Raw genomic sequence first — 24,859 nt, 5'->3', positions numbered from 1 at the left:
TTTGTTGTTTTTCTGCTCTAGTCCTACCTACGTGATTCTTTCAATGGTGATTCAAAGTGTAAGTTATTGTTGTTTCAAATTCATGCTGATTCATTTACATTTTATACAGAGGTGTCATCTCAAAACATACCTATTTTCCCTCGTGCAGCAACTTGAATAGAGCTATTGTGGCAAACTCAGCCCCTGAATAAATAAGTAATGCTTCTTGAGATGCTGGTTAGGCAAGTACTTCTTGATTTGTTACTAGGAAGAGACTCCTGACAGCTGCTTTAGCACCTGCCTGCAGCTCAGCTGCTCAGCCACATGCTCCCAAAGGTACCAGCAGCAGAAATTCTCCCATGAAAATGTGTCAACCGAAACACTTATAATTTCACTCTGAAATAACCTTTTAAGACTGGATTTGCTTTTCAATCGCCTCAACTGAATTCCTTTAATATTTATTGAGGGACTTATATAGCCCAGACATTTTTGGTATGTGCTGGGTATGAAAACATGTCTGAGGCCCAGCCACTATCTTTCTGGAACTCACCATCTGTATTAGTCTGTTCTCACACTGCTGTAAAGAAATACCTGAAACTGGGCAATATATAAAGACAAGAGTTTTAATTGGCTCACACTTCTGCGGGCTCTATAAGAAGCATGGCTGGGGAGACCTCAGCAAATTTACGATCATGGCAGAAGGCGAATGGGAAGGAGGCATGTCTTACATGGCTGGAGGAGGAGGAAGAGAGCGAAGGGGAAGTGCTACACAGTTTTAACAACCAGATCTCGCGAGAACTCATTATTACAAGGATAGTAGGGGAAAGTCTGGCCCCATGATCCAGTCACCTCCTATCAGTCCCCTCCTCCAACATTGGGGATTATAATTCACAGTGAGATTTGGGCAGGGACACAAATCCAAACCTTATCACCACCTTTTAAGATCTCAACAACACTGTATTCAGGATGAAGTGAATGTTAATCTGGGAGAAGCCATTTATAATTTTTGTAAAACTTAGATGGTAGAAAACATATTTTACCATTCAAACCATTCAACCATGTGAGAAAGATCAGCCAAGTCTTTGCTGACCTTTGATTTTGAAGGATATTTTTGTCGGCCTATGAAAAGTTAACAAAAAAGCTTTTCTTTTCAATAATTAGTTTGAACCTGCTGTTCAGTATCAACTCTAAATGGGAATTGCAGGTGAGTAATTGTGGGTGACTGTAACTATTTTTCAGATGATTCCTACATACATTTTAAATACGAGGGTCTAGTCATAAATGAACACAACCAAACTTAACTTGATTGAGGACACGTCTGCTAGTAGGACTGTCTTTAACTTCCCCACACTTTCACTTCCTCCATCCCATAGGGCCATTGATCACCCTGTTGGTCTGCATATTCATCTCTTCCATTCAGTTTTCAGCCAGGGCTGTGCCATTCATTTCTTGCATACCTTTTGCGTAGTGAGGTATATGTGGGAATCTGCATACAAATGCTGTTGTTTTGTATTTGTGAAAGAAAGAAATGGAGAAAAAATAACTCATACACTTTAATGTAAGTTTGGTTAAGGATGGCTGTATAGAGAATCACCCTTGGTTGTGAGGTCCCCCATTTATATTATCTTGACAATTCCCGAAGGATTGTTATCTGCCAGCAATTAGGGGAGGGGAAAGAAAGCCATTTTAATAAACCAGCATAATAACCTGAGTGAGTAGAAAACTATTTTGAGGACTATGAATGACTCCAGTATGCTTGGCTAAGTCATCTATATTGAAAATACCTTGATTTCAAGTGAGTAACTCTACATATGGGAAGAGTCTCTGGACCAGTAGAATAGGAATCTGAATCTTGATGACAGTGATTTAAAACAAAAGCATTTTTGGGGTTGTAGATATCTTTGAGAATCTAATATATGCTACAGATTCTTCCACAGAAAATTTACATACTTGCCAACATGCACAATTTTTGTGATGTTAAATTATGTTTTCTCCCACTATTTTCTCTATTCTTTCTTCCCATTTAAGCAGCCAGCAGTCCCTGTGTTTCTTTGCCTACGGGGAGGTTTGAGACTTGGCAGAAAGCTCAAGTTTTCTATAAGGCATCTCTCTTCCTGACTTTCAGTCCCCAGAGATTAAATCTAAGGCAATTGTTACGCTTAATGTCTTAGACAGAAAGGAAAGAGGGATTGCTTCAGACGGAAAAAGGAGACGTTTTCCCCAGACTTAAAAGACATTCACATGGATCAACTGGACTTTCATACATACACAAAAGAGAACCTGGGCCTAAACTTCACATTTTATATCACATCTAATTCCAAATAGATCACAGACTTAAATATGAAACAGACTTTTAGGAAAACAAACATAAAAGTTTTAGGGGAAAAAGATGCAGATAGAAAAAAATCTTTGGGATCATAGAGTTCTTAAACTTGACACAAAAAGCATGTCTATAGAAGAAAAAATGAGGCTGGACACAGTGGCTCACACCTTTAATCCCATCATTTTGAGAGGATGAGACAGGTGGATCACTTGAGGTCAGGAGTTTGAGACCAGCCTGGACAACATGGCAAAACCCTGTCTCTACTAAAAAATACACAAATTACCCAGCTGACCATAAATTGGAGAGATGAGGAGCATCTAGAAAAGGATGCAACCGCCAGTGAGGTAGGAGGAAAACCTGGAGAGTGGAATCAAAGCACAAGATTGTCAAGGGCAGTGGAGTGATCAGCTATGTCAAATGCAGTTCTCCCCTCAAATATATTCATAAATGGAATGCCCTTGGAACAAAATGTTTTCATTCTTTTCTTTCTTATAGCCTCAGCTATGAACTTTGTGCATTACTGTCAAGTCTAATGCACAGACTCATTCTCCTGAATTTCTCTCCTAAATGTGCAAGTTTTTACTGCATATGTCTGCATGAATTTCACTTGAGACAGCAATTCAAATATATCAACCTTAATTTAATTCCGCCAGAGATGTTTTCCTTCTTACAGTCCGTAACTTGGTTATGTATACCAGTCTACTGTGCTCAAAACTTTGCCTTGACTTTTCTGTTTTTGAAATAAGAGAAAGAAGGACTTTAAGTCCTATCGATTTTATTGCTATTTTTTTCTCTCTTAGACTTGTTTCTCTTGCTGATATCAATTTTAAGGGTGCACCTTCATGTTTACTGTGATTTGAGGGCTCTGTCGTGCTGTTGCTTTCAGATTAATATCCAAAGTCCTTATCTTTAACTCCTTATCCTTTCTATCCTTGTGGATTTGTGACCCCCATTCAGAAAAGTAGGTGAGAAAACTTTCTTAACTTTATCTCTTCATCCCACCGTCAACCACTGAGATATTCTTGCACTTTGAACATGGCAGCATTCTACTTCAAGATTCTGCAACCTTTCTACTCCACTGCCATGCTCCTCATATCCTCATTCTTTTCTTTGCGTGCTGAATTCTTACTCAACTCCAAGGGTGAACCCAAATATCTCCCTCATGAAAACTTTCCAGAGCTCTTATTGACAATTTATGTCCTTTCACCCGCTTCCCTCCTCTTCCCTTCCCTTCCTCCCCTCCCCGCCCTTCCCCTCCCTTCTCCCATCTCTTTATATGTAGTTTCCCCATAATACCACATAGGCTAGTTTTTGTTGTTCGTGTCTTTCTTACCATGTTAAACTGCATATTCGTGGATACAGGAACTTTGGTTTTTTATATTTATTTTTCGTAAAATATGTACCTGTGTGTCTAGAATATGAATGGTAAGCAATTAGTGTTTGTTTTTGGTTAAATACAATTATATTTCTATATACTGTTGTTTATATGAAAGAACAGAAAGATAATAGTTCTTCATATTATTTACTTTTGCAACATTTACATATACACATTTGTAGCTCTCCATCCTTCTCTTTTAAAGAGAATAATCAAAGTTTATTTGAGATAGCCTGGTGTTATTTTGTTTATTCTGGAGAAAAAAATGCCCCCAAAACTACCTCCTTTTTTCCCTGCTAGTATATTCCTAATATATTTTCATTACTATATTAATATTTGTTGAGCTGGATTACTTAATGGTTTTAAAAAAATTAATAGACTTTATTATATACTCTTAGGTTTACAGGAAAATTGAGGAGAAAGCACAGAGAATTCTCCCTCACCAGTTTTCCTGTTATTAACATCTTGTATTAGTGTGGTACTCTTGTTATAAATGATAAAGCAATATTGACACATTATTGTCAATATTGTCAAATGATAAAGCAATATTGACACATTATTCTTAATTCTCTAAATTATGCTTACTCAGTGGTGTGCATTCTATAGACTTTGACTAATAACATATATCCACAGTTGCAGTAACACACACAATCATTTCACTGCTCTAAAAATTCCCTATTCCCCATTTATTCCTTCTTCCCTCCCCTGAACTCCTGAAAAAATAAATTTTTTTACTGTCTCCATAGTTTTGCTTTTCTCAGAATGTTAGATAGATAGCTATAATCATATAGTTATAGCCCTTTCAAACTGGCTTCTTTCACTTAGCAATGTGCATATATGGACTCCTCTATATCTTTTCATGACTTGATAGCTGATTTCTTTACATCACTGAAAAACATTCCAATGGATGTGTTACAGTTTATTCATATTTTGGAAGACATCTTGGTTGCTTCCAAGTTGTGGTAATTAAAAGCTACCATTAATATTTACAAGTTTTGAATAGACCTAATTTATTTGGGTAAATATCAAGGAGCACCACTGGTGAATCCTATGGTAAGAGTATGTTTAGCTTTTTAAGAAACTGCAAAACTGTCTTCCAAAGTCACTGTATCATTTTGTAGTCTCACCAGCAATGAATGGGCATCCTCACCAGCATTTAATGTTGCAGTATTCCAGGTTTTGGCCATGGTAACTGATGAATAGTGATACCTCAGGTTGCAAATGATGACATATGACATTGAGCATCTTTTTAAATGCTTATTTGTCATCTGTATATCTTTGATGAGATGTCTTAGATCTTCTGGTGAATTTTGAATTGTTGAGTTTTAAGAGTTCTTTGCGTATTTCAGATGCCAGTCCTTTCCCAGATATGTGTTTGCAAATATTGTCTTTCAGTCTCTGGCTTGTCGTTTTATTCTCTTAATAGTGTTTTCTTGCAGATCAGAGGTTTTTACTTTTAATGAAGCCCAAGTTACCAATTTTTTATTTCATGGAATGTACTTTTGACATCTAAAATGTCATTGTCAAATGCAGGAACATCTAGATGTTTTCTTATGGTATTTTTTAACAGTTTTATAGTTCTCTGTGTTACATTTAGGCCTATGGTTCATTTTGAGCTAAATTTAGTGGAAGGTGTCAGGTGTGTTCTAGATTAGTTTTTCTACACATGTGTATAAAGTTGTTCTAGCACTGTTTGTTGGAAGGACTATATTTTCTCCATTGTATTAGATCTGTGATCCATTTTGAGTTAATTTATGAAGGGTGTGGTCTGTGTCTAGATTATCTATCTATCTGTCTGTCTGTCTGTCTGTCTGTCTGTCTATCTGTCTGTCTATGAGGATATCCAGTCTTTTCAGTACTATTTGGGGAGAATTTCCATTGAATTACTGATTCTTTGTTAGAGATCAATGTACTGTATTTGCGTGGGTCTATTTCTAGGTTCTCTATTCTGTTCCATTGACCTATTTGTCTATTCTTTCACCAACACCACACTGTGTTGATTACTGTAGCTTTATAGTAAGTCTTGAAATCAGATAGTGTCAGTCTCCCAACTTCGTTCTTCTTCAGTATTGTGTTGGCTCTTCTGTGTCTTTTACTTCTCATATAAACTTTAGAATCAGTTTGTTAATATCTACAAAATAACTTGCTGGGATTTTGATTTTGATTGCTTTGAAACTATAGATCAAATTGGGAAGAACTGACATCTTGAAAATATTGAGTCTTCCTATCCATGGACATGGAATATCTCCCAATTTATTTAGATTTTGTTTGACTTTTTAAATCAGAGTTTTGTAGTTGTCCTTATTTAAATTTTGTACATATTTTGTTAGATTTGTATTTCAGCATTTAATTTTTTGGTATTAGTATAAATAATATTTTTTACTTTAAATACCTATTGTTCTTTGCTGGCATAGAAGAAATTGATTTTTGCATATTAGTGTCCTGCAACTTTCCTATAATTGTCTATTAGTTTCAGGAGATTTTTGTTGTTATTCTTGATTCTTTGAGATTGGGATAAATAATCATGTCATCTATGAAGAAAAACAGTTTTATTTCTTCCTTCTCAGTCTGTATATATTTAATATCCTTTTCTTATCTTATTGCATCATCTAGAACTTCTAATACAGTCTTGAGTAGTAGTGGTGAAGAGAACATTCTTGATTTGGTCCTGATGCAGAAGCAACAAGTTTCTCATGATTGAGTTTGGTGTTAGCTGTAGATATTCTTTGTAGATGTTCTTTACCAACTTGAGGAAGTTCCCTTCTATTCCTCATTGCCTGAGAATTTGTATTATTAATAGACACTGGATTTTTTTCAAATACTTTTTCTTCATCTATTGATATGATCAATGACTTTTTTCTTTAGCATGTTGATATGATGGATTATGCTATGGTTCAGTGATATCTTAATTACCTTATATATACAAAAGGAGAAAATATTTATTTTTTGCTATCATATACGTATTCAAACAGTACATTCCTTTTGAAATAAAAAATAGTGATTTCTGGAAATACCTGTTATGACATTTATAATATATTTTGTTTAGATTATGAAATAACTACTGGTTTTTGAAGGGAGAATTGAATTCTGTGGTGTGTCACAGAAATTCTGTGGGATATTCTGTGATATATTCATTGAAAGTGGAGTTTGGATAAATGAAGTAGTATTTTATTACTGCCCTGCATTGCAGTAACTAAAATACATTGATATGGCTTCTTCTTTGTCCCTATTATATTCTACAGTAACATGTAATTATAATATGAATTGGCAAGGAAATCTTCAGAGCCTAGTAAACTGTTCTTCTCTATTTTTAACATATGTAATGTATTCATGATCAAAATTTGATGTGACTAATTGAATTGTCTTTTCTTATTATTATTTACCTCTTCTGGTGTTCAGTATTTGTTATACACTTTTTCTTGACAAAAAATGAAACCAGAATGTTATGTATTCAGAAAATAGGGTTCTGAATAGTTCTGTATCATTTCCCCATTGCTCAAAAGTCATGGTAAATGTAAAAAAGAGAAAAATAAAGTTCACTTAGAGCCCGTCTCAAAGTGTCTGTGATGCTGTAGTAATAATAGACTATGTAAGCTATTCAGCATTACTGCACTAACCTTGTCAGAGCTTTTTTATGTTGAAGAAACAAAAGTAGATTGAAAAATGCCCCAATTGTTCTTTCATGTGGCTTTTTTGGATAAGCCAAGTGCTCTGAAGCACTGTAAATTTGTCTATATTTCTTGTAAGGGGAAAAAAAGATCTGTCACAGTGTAGATATGAATTCTAGATTTAGAAATGGTATTCAAGATAGATAAGGTAAGACATTTCTCCCAATTTATGAAAGACCCTAGACCCTGAATTTTATCCAGCTAGCTTTCTCTGAGATTAAAATGACCAATAATATGGGTAGAATATTCTAGATCTAGGGTCAACCAATCAAGGTAGTAGGTCAAATCCAACCTACTGCCTTTTTTTGTAAATAAAGTTTTATTGTTATGCAGCCATCCTATTTTTAAAAACATGTTGTCTATGTTTGCTTTTATATGATAATAACAATTAAATAATGGGACAGAGACCATATGGCTTATAAAACCTAAAATATTTACTAACTGGCCTTTTACAGAAAAAGTAGGTCCGCTTGTGTTTTAGACCACCCTTTTGTGGTGGCAATGAAAGTCATAGTGGTGGGTGTCAAGTCCAACAGTTCTAGAGACAGTGGATCCCTATGCTGGAGCTATAGGAAGGGTGACAAAACAGGTGACTTCAGAAGAGGATTTAAATAAGAGAGAAGGTAGGAAAAGAAGTATTCTTTTAATCTACATAATGTATGCATTCTTTTCAGAGCTTGATTTTTTTATAGTGTCATTTTACAAGTGTTTGCAATGCATACACAATAGAATATTATATAACCTTAAAAAAGAAGGCAGTCCTGTCATTTGCAACAACGTGGATGAACCTGGAAGACATTATGCTAAGTGAAATAAGCCAGGCACAGAAAGACAAATACTGCATGATTTTACTTACGTGTGGAATTCAAATTCATGGAAGGAGAGAGTAGAATGGTGGTAGCTAGAGGTTGAAAAGATGTTGGTCAAAAGGTACAAAATTTCAGTTAGACAAGAGGAGTAAATGTGAGAGATTTAGTATATTACATGATGACTGTAGTTAATAACCATGTATTCCATACATGGAAATTGTTAAGGGAGTAGATTTTAAGTGTTCTTGCCACAGAAAAATAGTAAGTATGAGAGGTGTATTTAGGTATGTGTGAGTATTTAGGTATTCCACAATGTATACATATTTCAAAACATCATGTTATACATTATAAATATATACACTTTTTGTTTGTTAATAAAAAAAAAATATATATATATATATTGCTGGAGATGCCCAAGAAAGGCATATTAACTAGTATGTGAATTTTAAGACTGCAAATATATTCAGAATCATTTTGATATAGAGAACTACTAAAAGCAAACTGAGGCTCATCATGGCTCATGCTTATAATCCCAGCACTTTGGGAGGTTGAGCTGGGCAGATCACTTGAGTCCAGGAGTTCGAGACCAGCCTGGGCAACATGGTGAAACCCTGTCTTTACATAAAATGATACAAAAAATCAGGCAGATGTGATGGCATGTGCTTGTGGTCCCAGCTACTCTGGAGGCTGAGATGGGAGAATCGCTTGAGCCTGGGAGGCAAAGGTTGCAGTGAACGAGATTGCACCATTGTGTTCCAGCCTGGGCGACAGATTAAGATTCTGTCTAAAAAATAAAAGAAAGAAAGAAAAAAAGTATGCAGATATGCCTGAAAAGGAATGCTGATGTGTAAATGCATCAGTTTGCTATCCTGGAGGGAAGGTCCTTAGTTTTCATTAGATCTCAGTGACCATGTGACTCCATAAAGGTCAAAAACCACTGCTGAAGAACATGCTGGGCATAATGGGACAGGTAGACAGGGGAGGTAAGCGGAGTAAGGACATGCCATTTTGTGAAAATGCTTATGCAGACCTATGGAGAGAATCACATAGTGAGGAACTGAAACGCCTATGGCAGCCATATGATTGAACCATCTTGAAAATAGGGCCTCCAGCTCTAGTTCAAACCTCCAGTGACTGCAGCCCTAGCTAACATCTTGACTGCAACCTCACAAGAGACTCCAAGGCAGACACCAAGCAATGAGCACCTAGTTAAGATACACTGTATTCCTGACCCATAGAAACAGTATAAAATAATGTGTTTATTATATTATTTTTTTTAAAAAAGGAATGCTGAGATCCTGCCATTGAATTGCAGGGGGAGGTTAGCACTGAAGTGACTGATTTATGATGAAGCTATTAATAGGTAGGCTTCATTTCCTAGTTGTCCCGAGCAATTTTATAATTTAGGGACTTTGAATATCAACAAGTATATAATATGATCGATTTAGCAACAGTCCATTCAATTCAGACAAAATATTTTTGAGTCTTAACTCCCTATATGGAAGGATTGAATATAAATTATGACCATAATCATGGTCGTGATCATCACCATCACTATCTGCACCCTCAGAGCTGACATTTGTTGTGCAAAGACTCTTCTAAGTGGTCTATGTGTGTTATATCACTCATTCATCCTTCACAGTAATCCAGTGAAAATTATTCCCATTTTACATATGAAGAAAATGAGGCAGAGAGGAGGTCAACAGCTTGCACAAGTTCACACGAAGAAGTGACATCTTCAGAAAGTTAGTAACAATCAAATGTGAAAGTGAGTCATCAACTGTTAGTTGCCCTGCAGAACAAGCGAGAAAGTAACTGTGATGTCATTGGTTCACAGAGCCCTGTGGCAGCACTCACAATGAAAGGAAGCGGTTTCCTTGCAGGTTGGAGGTGCCTCTTACAGTGTGCAATCTTTCATTAATAATGCATTTTATGATTCTGTACTAAAGTTCACTAATTAGAATTGTGTGCCCTATAAAATTTTATTGTAAATATATGCCCAACTGTCAAGCTATGAAGAACTCGTAAGGATTTGCGCTTTTATTAATATGCTAATGCTAGTCCTTTCTGGGCCTCAGATTCTGAAGATGAACTATCCTAGCTGTCAAAGTGCCTGCTTTTTACCAAGAAACAAGTGGTTCGACAACTGAGATAAGACTCAAATTGTGTTTTATAGCCCAAAATATGAAAATAACTAATTTTATATCAGTGGACAATATTATAATAGTTATGAACAGCGGAATTGATGGTATCATGGGAAGAATTTGTACTTAGAATAACCTTAAAGGGCCTCTTCAGGCAGTTTTATGCGATCAGCCTGAAATATGAGTTCCTTAATGAAATGTATTATATTATGGGATAATGTGTTATGTAGGCATAACTTACAGCCTGAAGTCTGAAATCTTTCAAAATGCTGTTGAACAAGCTCATACTGCTGGTTATTATACGTGCATATTTTTAACATTCCTATTCAGTGAAATTACAGTGACTTTGACTTTATCTGGTTTATGAGATTAAAATTTTTAAACAAAATTCTGTTCAAAATAATAACAATGTCCAGTTCTTTTAGCACATACTTATTTTCCCAGTAGCTGTAACACTGTTTTAGTACATTGTAAAAATAGTCTCCAGTTAACAAAGAGCTGCATGAGCTCTTTTGTATTTTCATATCCATCGACCTTCCTAAATTCTGGCATCCTTCCTGCCATTTGCATTAAAATCCCTTGTGATGATTAGCTCAAAAGGTGCTGTTGCTCTCAGTCTGTGTAATTTCTTAGAGAATCTTTCTCCCTTTTCAGACTTCCAGCTGAAAGGGCATTTGCTCTGAGTATAATCATTTATTTGTATGAGTTCAAAGCTGGTAATACCATTTGGTAAACTTGTTGTCTTCAGGACAATTGCCCTTCTAGACTCTGACTTGGTACTTGAAATGCATTGCAGGGAAAAGGGACAATCCCTTCATAGAGCAGGTGTATTCCTCTAGGTGGGCTGATTTCTCAATGAGTTTGAATGTCCTTAATGTCCTTTATGATGGGACTGAAAAGCCTATGTATTTAAGATCTTGACATTGTAGTGCCAATTTTCAGTCTGAAACAGCCCATGAAGACTTGATTAGACAACCATTGACATTCTGCACTTGCTGGCTTTTAAAATTTTAATAAAAATACCATTAGATTTTTATAAAAGATCATTGTTAAATTCAAAAGGTAAAGTTATCAAAGTAAAATATTTGCATGATAATTCTTCACTTTATTGTAGAAATCCATATAATTTTACAAAGATATATTATTCATGCTATTTGTATCTTAGAGACCTTTTTAAAATTTTTTGAGCTTAATTTCTCTATACCTTATGTAATTGTTCCTCTAATGTAATTAATACTAATAGTTTGATGTTCATCATTTGACAACTTTCTGCGTGCTCATACAGATATATGTTTGCATATATACATATATGATAGATTTTTAGTGATAACTTGCACAGAAAACGTACATAGTATACACTTCTGCATCTTTTTTTTCTTTTTCTTTATTATTATTATTATTATTATACTTTAAGTTCTAGGGTACATGTGCATAATGTGCAGGTTTGTTACATATGTATACTTGTGCCATGTTGGTGTGCTGCACCCATCAACTCGTCAGCACCCATCAACTTGTCATTTACATCAGGTATAACTCCCAATGCAATCCCTCCCCCGCCCCCCATAATAGGCCCCAGTATGTGATGTTCCCCTTCCCGAGTCCAAGTGATCTCATTGTTCAGTTCCCACTTATGAGTGAGAACATGCGGTGTTTGGTTTTCTGTTCTTGTGATAGTTTGCTGAGAATGATGGTTTCCAGCTGCATCCATGTCCCTACAAAGGACACAAACCCATCCTTTTTTATGGCTGCATAGTATCCCATGGTGGATATGTGCCACATTTTCTTAATCCAGTCTGTCACTGATGGACATTTGGGTTGATTCCAAGTCTTTGCTATTGTAAATAGTGCCACTCTAGTTCAACCATTATGGAAAACAGTATGGCGATTCCTCAAGGATCTGGAACTAGAAGTACCATATGACCCAGCCATCCCATTACTGGGTATATACCCAAAGGATTATAAATCATGCTGCTATAAAGACACATGCACACGTATGTTCATTGCGGCACTATTCATGATAGCACTCCTGCATCTTATTTAACAGTACATCATTGAGTTTCTTCCTCTATTTCCTGTTGGTTTATTTTGTTCTCTATTTCATGTCTTCAGGCAATTCTTTATTTATGTTTTTTGTTTAATAATTAAAGAATTGCAGATTAAAAGTGTTCAAAGTTTACCTGTGAATCACAGATTTGTTAAGAAGTACTTTTCTGTTCATTATATTCTAGATAGAGTATAATTTTGATTCCCTCTTTGACCCATGAATTATTTAGAAGTTTCTTCATTTTCCAAGTTGTCAATTTCTTGTCTTTTCAGTATTTGTTTCTAATTTTTTTGTTTATGATCAGAAAATATGATGAGTAAAAGTCTTTTAAAAATCTGATAACATTTTCTTTGTGGTCAAGTAAAAGACCCTTATTAAAGGTCAAATGTATTTAAAAAGCTGTGTCTGTGTGTGAGTGCATCTATTTATATATGTGTATATACACACACAGACGTGCACAATGTCTGTATTTTGTCATTCAGTGTTATTTAATTAGTCTGAGTGTGCATTGGACTTTTTAAAGCTTTCCAGGTGATTCTAACATACAACCAAGGTTAAGTACCATTGCCAAAATGAAATAATGGATCTAGTCAAGTGGTTTTCAAAATATGGACCATCAATATCACCTGGGAATTTGTTGGAAATGCAGATTATTGGGCCTCACCCTAAGATGTGGCCACTCAGAAACTCTGGGGATGGGGCCAGCAACCTCTTTTTAAAAAATTATTTTAATTGACACATAATTGTACATATTTATGGGGTACAATATGACATTTCAATACATAATACAGTATAGAATGATCAAATTAGCCATTGGCATATATATCAACTCAAACATTTATAATTTCTTTTTGTTGGGAACATTCAAAATCTTCTCTTCTAGCTATTTGAAAATATGTTATAAATTGTTAACCACAGTCATGCTATAGTGCTATCAAATGCTAGAACTTATATCTCCAATCTACTTGTAATTTTTAAATGACATTCTGTCATTCATAGCAACATGGTTGCGCCTAGAGGATGTATGTTAAGTGAGATAAGCAATCTGGGTCTTAAGAAGCCCTCAAAGGGAGAGGATTCTACCTCACTGAAGACTGAGAGCCACTTACCTAAGTCAGTGGCTCTACACTGAGGGTGGTTTTGGCCCCAAAGGGACATCTGGCAATGTTGGAGACCTCTTTTGGTTGTCACAGCTGGTGGGAGGCTACTGGTGGCATTTAGTTGGTAGAGGGCAGGGCTGTAAAGATCCTGCAATGCACAGGACAGCCCAACAGGGAATCACGCAGCCCCAAGCATCAATAGTGCTGCTGCGGAGTAACTTACTTAGACCGTGCTTTCCGAGGCTTGGCTTCCCATTACAACCAGCGAGAGAGTTTTTAAAGTCCTGACTCCAGATCTGATTAATGTCATTGGGGAAGGTGTACATAAGGATTTCTAAAAACTATCCATGTGAGTACTTTATGCAGCAAAAGTTGAAAATCACTGTTATGGACACTGGTTATTGATGGCAAAAACTGCAATAACTTTTGCACCAACCTACTACCTAAAACTCTTAGGTCCTAATGGATGGATTAGGGTGATCCTGAACCAACTGATCCAATGTTATCTAAAGAAATAGACAATTATGTACCCCTGTTTTGTTATAATGGGAAGTACAAACACCAATTTGTGAAATGTTCTTGCCAAAATTCAAACTTGGACAAGCTTCTAGATTTCTAGATCTCACTACCAATTTAGAGGGATGTGTTTAAAAAAAAAAACAAAAAACACCATAGGAAGGCTGTTGGTCAAATCTAGAATGTAGAAAGTCCTCCAGGACATATGGTGCAGACTGATTATCATCTAATAAATGGCAAGAAGGGAAGACAAGAGAGGAATGGGGACTATTCTAGAATAAAAGAAACTGAAGACCCCTAACTGATAAGTGTGTCTTTTTTGTAACTTGATTTGAAAAATCAACAAGGGAAAATTAAAAACATCTGTGAGGCAATTTGGGACGTTCAAACACAGACTAGATATTTCCCCATATCAAATAATTATTTTTAGAGATGCATGTGGAGGGGTAAGTAGAGGTTATAGGTAAAACGCGGTTGTCCCTATGTTGATGTCCCATCGTTGTTGATGTCATGTGCTAGGTGTATGGGGATTTATTTTAATATTATCTTTATCTTTGTGTATGTTTGAAATGTTCCACAATAAAGACAGAATGAGAAGGAATATCTAAACAGGTAGGAGGAAAGGCAGGTGAGAATGTGTTAGAAAATCTTTCAAGACAATAGGAGTTTCCATAGTGTTAAAAATAAAGTAATGGATTTGGTAACATGAAGGTCATTGATGAGTTTAGCAAAATCTGTTTCAGTGGAGAAATGGGTCTGGAAGCAAGATTGGAGCCCACTGGAAACTGACAGGAGTAGACATGGTATTACTGCCGTGTGTGAGGCAGGATAGACTTTCATGTGTTTACATAAGACGGACCCTATAGAGAGGAAGATAGTTAACACTCAGGGAAGAAAGAGGGAATGTGCATCAGCTTTGGTTTCCAAAACAATCTCAAGGCGTTGGTGCAGTCATTAATTTGGATAATTATAGCAATTACTTAGCATTATGTATGGCATATTAACACATTATTATTATGAGGGTTTTAGAATTTGGGTGCATGTGATAATGCATCCAAAGAAGTTCCATTTTTGAGACTTTTTGGATGTTGATATTTTGATATAAATTGCAGATTGCAATATTGTTAAAATATTAAGAATTAGTGTTCTTACATTTCTTTAAAATGCTTTAAATAATCTAAAACAGAATTTGGAAGTGCAAATATTTATATACCTATGTCCAAATAATGATACATTAAACTATATCTAAACTTTTCACAGAGTACTTTCATGGACCTAAGTTGGATAAGTAAGGTGAAATCTATTCACTGGGCGGGAGGGATGGGGAGAAACAGAGAGAGAGAGAGAGAGAAAGAGAATGAATGAGATTAGAGGGAGAAAATGGCAAGAGAGAATATGTTTAAATAATTGTTTATTCAGGGAAAACTTAGGTTGATCACTGTTACTGTTATTTTGGTTATTTTTATTTCCAGCTATACTGTCTCCTGCCAAAAAAGTATAACTTTTAACAGTTTATTCACAGGCCATTTGCTTTTCTCTTCTAATTAGCTTCAAAAAATTAGAATCCAAAGAATGAAACGTGTTTAACTCACATTTGGGCTTTTGTTTGTTTGTTGAAACAGAACTGTTCATTACGAAGGTGGCGCTGTGTCTGTTCATGCACGTTCCCTTTGGAGACTAGAGACACTAAGAGTTGCGTAAGTAGAACTTCCAAACACAGCCTAATGCACCAAGTGCACCAAATAGCTCAGTGTTGTGCTTCTATGTCAGCCGGTCATGCTGAAAACTACAGCAAGCAAGCGAACAAAGGAAACACCGAGAAAGTGGTGGAGATTTTCTCTTTTGTCTATTTCCGTTCACCTACCTTTATCTTTTCTTTAGCCTCAGTTCACCAGCTGTCAAACCTGAGAAATAAGCAGTAATTTTGTACAGTCTGCTTTTGTCTTTAGCCTCATTCGATTTTTTAACATCATCTCATCCCAGACCATGCATCTCTTGGCAGAAATGGCTACTAGGACAGAGTGATGTAAGATTGGGAGACAAGACAAGTTCTTTGCAAGCCTGTCGCACATCTCAGATCTGACAGACTGTGGATTTAACCTTCTAAAAGTGCATTTAAAACAGGAAACTTGAACATGAGCAGTAGGACAGAGTCATTACTGGAAGTCACTATATTTACTTAAAAATCACTTGATAGCTAAGTACAAATCTGCATTGCAATAAAAGTCACTGTGTATTCATTATAGTAATGAGAGTTTTTATATATTAATATTTATGAAACATATAAATGTGTAGAGTATATTTTTGTGATAACTTGTCTGAATATTTCCTTTCAGTTTCTGTAAATGAGTACAGTATGATGATGAAGGTGTCATTTTGAACTATTTTAAGTAAAATTAAAATGTCATTTTTTTTTTTAATAATTGGAAGCTTTAGTCCTTTGCCTAAAAGCAGTAAATTTTCAATGTATTTGTTTCCTAGTATATTGGGTTTTAAAGACTTTATTGATTTAGGATGATAATTGATTTGTATTGGGTTTTAAATACATTATTGATTTAGGATAAGAGACTCTATGGCTGGGAATGAGGGCTATCTTACTCTAGTATAACTGTCTTTTTTTTTTTTTTTTTTTTGAGATGGAGTCTTGCTCTGTCGCCCAGGCTGGAATGCAGTGGTGCAATCTTGGCTCACTGCAAGCTCCGCCTCCCAAGTTCACACCATTCCCCTGCCTCAGCCTCCCGAGTAGCTGGGATTACAGGTGCCCGCCACCATGCCCGGCTAATTTTTTGTATTTTTAGTAGAGACGGGGTTTCACCATGTTAGCCAGGATGGTCTCAATCTCCTGACCTCATGATCCGCCCGCCTCAGCCTCCCAAAGTGCTGGGATTACAGGTGTGAGCCACCACTCCTGGCCTGTTCTAACTATCTTTATAGACATTTTATTTTGAGATTATTGCCTGTCTAATGGTGATGAGAATAGTTTAGTGGCCTTCAGTTGTTTTTTGCTTATGTAACCCATACAATAATTTTGAAAAACTTTGTACATTCTTGAACATTGTGAGGTTGACATAGAAATCCTGTATCAGTTTAGATCCTTAGAATATAACTTCCAGTGGGCTGGGCGCGGTGACTTCACACCTGTAATCCCAGCACTTTGGGAGGCCAAGGCCGGTGGATCACTAGGTCAGGAGATCGAGACCATCCTGGCTAACACGGTGAAACCCCGTCTCTACTAAAGCTATAAAATATTAGCCGGGCATGGTGGCGGGCGCCTGTAGTCCCAGCTACTCGGGAGGCTGAGGCAGGAGAATGGCATGAACCTGGGAGGCAGAGCTTGCAGTGAGCCGAGATTGCACCACTGCACTCCAGCCTGGGTGTCTAAGCAAGACTCCATCTCAAAAAAAAAAAAAAAAAAAAAAAAAAAAAAAAAAGAATATAACTTCCAGTGTATTTTAAATAGTGATACTTTAAAATAAAATGGTTACATTACCCTTTTCAAAGTATCCAATTGACTGTAAGTAATGCTGTGGTTTAATACCTTTGTTTATTGAAAATGTTCTTCTTTAACAATAAAAATATATATTATTCAGTTTTTCCTTTTTACTACATCCTACTCCTGTGCAACAAAAATATTCATATAAATTAATTTCTTATATTTCTTATGTTAGTAAGTCTATAACTTTAAAAAGTTATTCTATATTGTCATTAATAACTAATTGATAATATTAAATTTCTTTGATATAGAGACACAATTGATCAAATCTACCTAAATATTAAAACTTTTGGTAAATACTCAACTTAAAAGACAATTTTTATTAGAAATGCATATCATAATGAGATGGAAAAGAAGAGACAGACTTCTAAGGCAAACAAAGGAAAACTCATAGCTTTTATATGTTTTGTAATTATTCAGATAATTTAAGGAAAGAGATTTTAAGTATTACTCATATTTTTTACTCTGGATATTATAAAAATGAAAGATCAAAGAAGCGTTTATACTAATTAATTGTATAAATAATTACTAATTATATATGTAATTAAATTGTCACTCTAAGTGCAGTTTAGAGAGGTTGTGTTGCTCTTATAAAACAGATTGAAGGTGTGTTTTCAAAATTTAGAGACATACCTATACTTCATGATTGAGAGCTTAAAGAAATATTTATCTTTTTTGTAGAGAGAGATCCTAAATCTATCTTATTTTTGGTTAAAAAATAGCACAAGAGCTTTTGAAAACCTGACAGGACTTTGTTTTTATTGTTATTAATATTATTGATGAGCTGTGACTACATAAATCTAGATTATTCTGCAAACTTCTGCATTTAGTAGGCTTGATCCTGTCTCTCTACTGTTGCTTATGTTTGTATTTTGAAATAGAAGTTTGGAGTTTATTTTCACTTTGATTATGGATGATCATTGTAAAGAAAGGACATGATCTTATGGTCAGTCACAGTCGGATGCTAATTGCTTCTCGGAGTCCAGATGTCACTGAGGGGAACACCACAGAGAAGGCAGAGCACGCAGGTTTTCAGCCATTTAGCAGCTTAAAGAGAGATGTTTTGCTCTTCTCTGTGACCCTTGATTAAATTTCACCTTCCTGTCTAGCAGTAGGAAAGTAGGGGATTCATATGTATAGAATATAATTATTTTAAGAAGTTTTTCACATTACACTGACTCTCTAACCTACTTTGGCTTTATTGTAGATACGTAAATCGAGCTACATTCAGTTTAGGGGCTTTTAGTGTTTTATTTATTTATTTATTTTTGAGACGGAGTCTCGCTCTGTCGCCCAGGCTGGAGTGCAGTGGCCGGATCTCAGCTCACTGCAAGCTCCGCCTCCCGGGTTCACGCCATTCTCCTGCCTCAGCCTCCCGAGCAGCTGGGACTACAGGCGCCCGCCACATCGCCCGGCTAGTTTTTTGTATTTTTCAGTAGAGACGGGATTTCACCGTGTTAGCCAGGATGGTCTCGATCTCCTGACCTCGTGATCCACCCGTCTTGGCCTCCCAAAGTGCTGGGATTACAGGCTTGAGCCACCGTGCCCGGCCGGCTTTTAGTTTTTTAAATTAAATCCCTTTCATTCTAGGAAGTTTACGTGTCTTATATGCAATGGCCACATAATTACTAATTTTGCTTTATATTTAGGAATTTATAGTGAAGATCCTGATTTTGTTTATGATACAATTATATTACTTAATGGCAATGTTTATATTCAATATTTGGGATACTAGGTCTTCTCTTTTCTCCAATGAGATCCTAAACTATATATTTGTTGTAGTTGATGTGGTCGATTCATTATATATTTTATACTGCATACACAAATAAAATTATTGTCAAAAGTTTTTCAGTATTATAGCCTTTTAAATAAATGGTTTTGATGTAGGGAGTTAAATTGAATAGAAAATGCTCTTCTATATTGTACTCCAAGGCAAAATTATAGGGATATTGTGAGATATATATTAGTTCCTATAATAGGAATAATCATTGAAATAAAAACTATGAATTATATCTAGTTCAAGTTCTATTTTTTATGTTATAAATAAATAAAATTAAAGGGTGACATATCATAAAGAAGTACTCACTATTGCCCAATTTGCTTTGAGGTAATTTTGAGTAAATATCAATAATACGTAGGGCACAGTTTTTGATGTTACCATAGGAAATTGCTTTATAAAACTCCATTACTATTGCCAATTTTAGTTTTTCCTACATATGATTTTCTTGTCTCTTGATACTTTTGGATTTGCCCTCTCATTTGGGAGGAGGTGGAGGTCTGGGCATGTGAGACCAGGCTAGTTTGAGTGGCTGGATAGGAAAGCAAATGTGCTAATGTGCTTAGACTTTGCAGTGGTTTTGCCAAGAACTGGCCACATTCGTTCCGTTTCTACCAGAATCCTCTTAGAGACTTGAAAGGAGCCCTGGTACATATGAGTTCTATTGAATAGAACTAAGCCCAGAACATCTTCCAGATGCACTAGTAAATACTATGTATCTGGTCAAAATTTTGAGCTATTTTGAAAATGAAGGTGTGTTCTCTGATGATTAAGATGAAATATTATTTGGAAGTTATTCATTATTTCCAAAATTAATATTTTCCAAATATTTCATTGTTTTTCAAATAATGGAAACAAATATTAAAAATAATTGTGGCTGGGCACAGGGTGGCTCACGCCTGTAATCCATCACTTTGGGAGGCTGAGGGGGGCCGATCATGAGGTCAGGAGATCAGGACCGTCCTGGCTAACATGGTGAAACCCCATCTCTACTGAAAATACAAAAATATAGGGCACGATGGCATGTGCCTATCCTCCTGGCTACTCAGGAGGCCGGGACTACAGAATTGCTTAAACCCGGGAGGTGGAGGCAGAGGTTACAGTGAGCCAAGATCGTACCACTGTACTCCAGCCTGGGTGACAGAGTGAGAATCCGTCTTAATAATAATAATAATAGTGGTTTTCATAGTATTTGCAAACAATACACTTAATTTTATAAGAGGAGGATTTTTAGAAGCTTGTTTATTTCCAAAATAGAAATACTTTAATATGCTATTATTGGTAACAAACTTTAATTTCATTTTAAGACAATACTGTGTTATCTCGTTTTATTAGTACATGGTTATTAACTTAGTTGGGGGACTTTCCAAATTAATTGTCCTTATAAACAAATTCATGTGAAAATGAACTTGTTATAACATTCTACTGCTAGTTTTCTATGCTAATATCTCAAGTCAGAAATCCAGGTTAGGAAAACAACATTAAATTGATTTATAATTTACTAAAAGATTGCTAGCTTTGAAACAAGTGTTCTCAATTTGTAGAACACAAACATTTTTAATGAGTCTATATAAACCCAAGTTTATTAAGTAATAAGATTATATTGAAACTGTCCATATATTTACTTTTTCTTTGACTCATTGTATTTTGACAAAACCATCCACTGTAAACTGTCTTTTAAAAAGTTATCCTTATGTTTCATTTTCTGCTTGTTGTTGACATATGAAGCTTTACAACATGCATTATTTTTAGAGTATACACTTTTTCTTCATAAAATATCTGGCTGTATACCTTTTGTGCTTTTTGACCTTGAATTGGAAATTATCTAATGTCAAATCTGCCATTTCCTTTTTATGTTTATTTGCTTGTTGAATCTTTTCTACTCATATATTTTCAGTTGTCTTGCATGCTTTGATCTTAAGCTTGTCTCTTCTCAAAGATATATATGGGCTGTCCTCACTTTGCATGGTACGGTGTTAAGGGAAAGTCATGTACAATAGAACTGTGCCATCGCTCTGCACCTTAGCATGGTTAAAGCTCCTAAATGCACAACCTTCAGTTAACAAGGTAATGTGCAAAGCAAGAACAGCTTGTATTTTGATTTTTCTATTTTATCCTACCTGAAAGTCATTTTATTTATTTTTAATAGACAAATGATAATTGTACATACTTATGGGGTACAAAGTGATGTTTTAATACAGGTAATGTATAGTGATCAGATCAGAGTAATTAGCATATCCATCATCTCAAACATTTATCATTTCTGTGCATTAAGAACATTCAGTATCCTTTAAAGCAAATTTTTAATGATCATCACTTATCTTTTTACTGACACATTCTATATTTTCTGTTTATTACATTTTTTTCCTGACTTTTTTAGAATTTTCATTTTCTTGGTTTATCTTTTTTGTTCATCGGATTCTAATAATGTAATTGTTCCACAATATTGAAATGTAAAGTATAAGAAAACATTTATTTTGTCAGGTAAATATAGTCTAACTATATACTTAAGTTTACATTTAATCACACTTAGACATTGACCACAATACTACTATTTTTCAAGTCTGTGCAAATACAACAGTTTTTAACTAGTAAATGCTGAAATATTATTTGAAGTTATACTTCCTGCATTATCTGCATTAGAGCTTGACTAATCTGTATTAGAGGTTGACTTAGAGCACAAGTTCTTAGTTATCTCTGCATAGAATAGGGTGCTGTGTGGATAGTATGGTGTTTAAAGTCAGAACACCTTGAGTTAAATTTAACTTCTTCTTACTATAAGGTTTATGACTTTGTATATTACTTAATCATTCTGAAGAGCCGTTTTGTTATTTGTGAAATGAAATTAATATCACTAACATCCTAAGTTTTTTGAGAACATTAAGTAAGACAATATATATGACTGTTCACTATCTGACATGTGTTTCAGTAGCTGCTCCTTCTGTGATTGTGGGTGCTATTGGATCAAGTCCTAACTGTTTTCATTAGGTGGAGTGGAAGCCACATAAGATGGGGCCAGCCATTCCGACTACGCCATGTCACAACAGGAAAATACTTGAGTCTCATGGAAGACAAAAACCTTCTACTCATGGACAAAGAGAAAGCTGATGTAAAATCAACAGCATTTACCTTCCGGTCTTCCAAGGTGAGACAGAAAATATTTTGGGTTTCCTATACATGTTACCCTGTCATGTTTCCTTTGATGTTAGAAATGAGAAAAGAAATGAGAAAATAAATGATGTAAGTTTGTCATATGTGTATTTCTAAATTCCCAGTTTCTCTTCCATCCATTCCTCTCCAGTAAAACCGATTTTCTTAACCATTAAAACCTGCCTATAGAAACAACCTAAATGTACACTAAAGGGTAATGATTACATAAAGGGTAGTGATTGCATAAATCATACTGTATACATACATGTTGGAATAGTATGAAGCTGTAAAAAAATACCTATTATACATCATCAAAGGAAAGGTGTTTCACGTGGTTTATGGTTCTTAAAACACATCCATCCAGCTCCTTCCTGTTTTCTTAAGCGTTGACAGTATACAGTAACCACAGATATCGTGATGTTTTTGGGTTACAGTATGAGGATAAAGCACACTGGAATCTGTGTCTCAAAGATACATTTATACATCCATTCTTATATGCAGACCTTTATCCTTATCCCTACTGAATCATTTTTATGATAATTGCTATATTAGTCCATTTTCACACTGCTATAAAGAAATACCTGAGACTGGGTGATTTATAATGAAAAGGAGTTTAATTGACTTGCACTTGTGCATGGCTGGGAAGGCCTCAGGAAACTTACAATCATGACAGAAGGGGAAGCAGGCAGATCTTACATGGCAGCAGGCGAGAGAGCAAGAGTGAGTGTGAAGGGGGAAGCATCAAATACTTAAAAAAACCGTAAGATCTCATGAGAACTTACTCTCAGGAGAACAGCATGGGGGAAACTCCCCCTCAATGACCCAATCACCTCTTTCCCTCAACATGTGAGGATTACAAATTGAGATGAGATTTGGGTGGGGACACAGAGTCAAACCATATCAATTGCATATTTCTGTTCATAATTTAATGAAGATTGTGAAACTTGGGAAGGATGATTGGAACAATATTAAGCTACTAACTAGCTTTCATCTTAGAAAGGCAAAGCTTTGTTCCTTTAAATAGATAAAGATTTCACTTTGTATTTCTGCGATTAGTGCATACTCCTTGGTATAGGCATCTTCACAGTGTTATTCAGGGCTCATTAAAAAAAAACATACTATTTTGTTCTTTCACTACTAGGAAATTCTTAGGATTCAATCACCCTTCCCCATGTTTTGTATGCTGGCTCAATTCAAGTTGGATTTTTGATAGCAGTGTTATTAGATCAGGAAAAGATGTTAAGTACCATGTATAATATATTCAAAACAAGGTCATGATTTGGCTTAGTAGAACTATAATACATGCACTACAATGCTTTTTCAATATTGGATTAGGTTTAAATTTTTACTTTGCCTCTCTCTAGAGATCTATATGTTAGGTAAAATCTTCTAAATATTTTACAAGCCTTATTAAATGATTATTTCCTATTTAGGTAAAACATTTACCCTAAAAGACCAATTTTCTGTATGCTTAATAAATTCCATTTCATTAATCTTATTATGGTGTCCTGTCACAGCATAGGATTGGCAGCATAAACATAAATATTTATTGAAGTTTGAAGGTGTCCCATAGAGCTTGTATTTGCAGTTGTCACCAGAGGCCACTGACTACTTTATTTCTACATGAGGTCTATGGCCTGGATTGCTCCAGTGAGTGCAGAAAATAGAGAACATTAATTTTCCTAATTATGAAAATAAAATATTTCACTATACTCTTAATAATGTATTTCATATAAATAATATCTAACATATAAGAAAACATTTATCATTTAGAATGATAATTGTAACAAACAAAGTTAAAAGTAGTTATTTACAGCTACTTAAAAGTTTTTTAGTGCTTTAATCATATTTCATTTCTTCTGATTTTGAAAGCAGTACATGTTTGTCTTAGAAAGTTTAGAAAATACAAAAAAAAAGTAAGAGTAAGAACTACCTAATTATGCAGAATATCAACGTTTAGATGAATTTCCTTCCTAATCATTTTCTTTTACTGTCTAAATGTACACAACCTTGCAACATGGGGATTAGGGATCACCAATACCCCTCCCCCATGCAATTGAAATTTACATTTTGACTCTCCAAAAACTTAACTACCAATAGCCTATTGTTGACTGGAAACCTTACCGATAACATAGTTGATTAACACATATTTTTAATGTATATATTATAAACTGTATTCTTACAATAAAGAAAAGAAAGAAAATATTATTAAGAAAACTATAAGGAAGACTGGGCGCGGTGGCTTACGCCTGTAATCCCAGCACTTTGGGAGGCCGAGGCAGGTGAATCTGACTAACATGGTGAAGCGTCGTCTCTACTAAAAATACAAAAATTAGCCAGGCGTGGTGGCATGTGCCTGTAGTTCCAGCTACTCGGGAGGCTGAGGCAGAAGAATCGCTTGAACTTGTGAGGCAGAGGATGAACTTCGCTGAGATCAGGCCACTGCACTCCACTCTGGGTGATAGAGTGAGACTCTGTCTC

General features: G+C 35.3%; 1 protein-coding gene across 10 annotated transcripts in view; it reads left to right on the top strand.

Annotated features, from left to right (window-relative positions):
* The window catches only part of RYR2 (ryanodine receptor 2), a 787,495-nt gene that overhangs the window by 352,454 nt on the left and 410,182 nt on the right, over nucleotides 1–24,859 (top strand). For all 10 annotated transcript variants that reach the window (XR_012434021.1, XM_065543167.2, XM_065543147.2 and 7 more), the window contains exons 11-12: nucleotides 15,581–15,655; nucleotides 22,217–22,373. Coding sequence is in view for 9 of the 10 variants with exons in the window: in XM_065543167.2 (XP_065399239.1) it covers nucleotides 15,581–15,655; nucleotides 22,217–22,373 (232 nt within the window). In the remaining variant the exon portion in view is untranslated. The remainder of the gene's footprint in view (nucleotides 1–15,580; nucleotides 15,656–22,216; nucleotides 22,374–24,859) is intronic.

Source organism: Macaca fascicularis, chromosome 1, assembly GCF_037993035.2.
Source record: "Macaca fascicularis isolate 582-1 chromosome 1, T2T-MFA8v1.1".
In the NCBI taxonomy this organism is placed as follows: Eukaryota; Metazoa; Chordata; class Mammalia; order Primates; family Cercopithecidae; genus Macaca; species Macaca fascicularis.
This window is presented reverse-complemented; position numbering and strand designations above follow the sequence as displayed.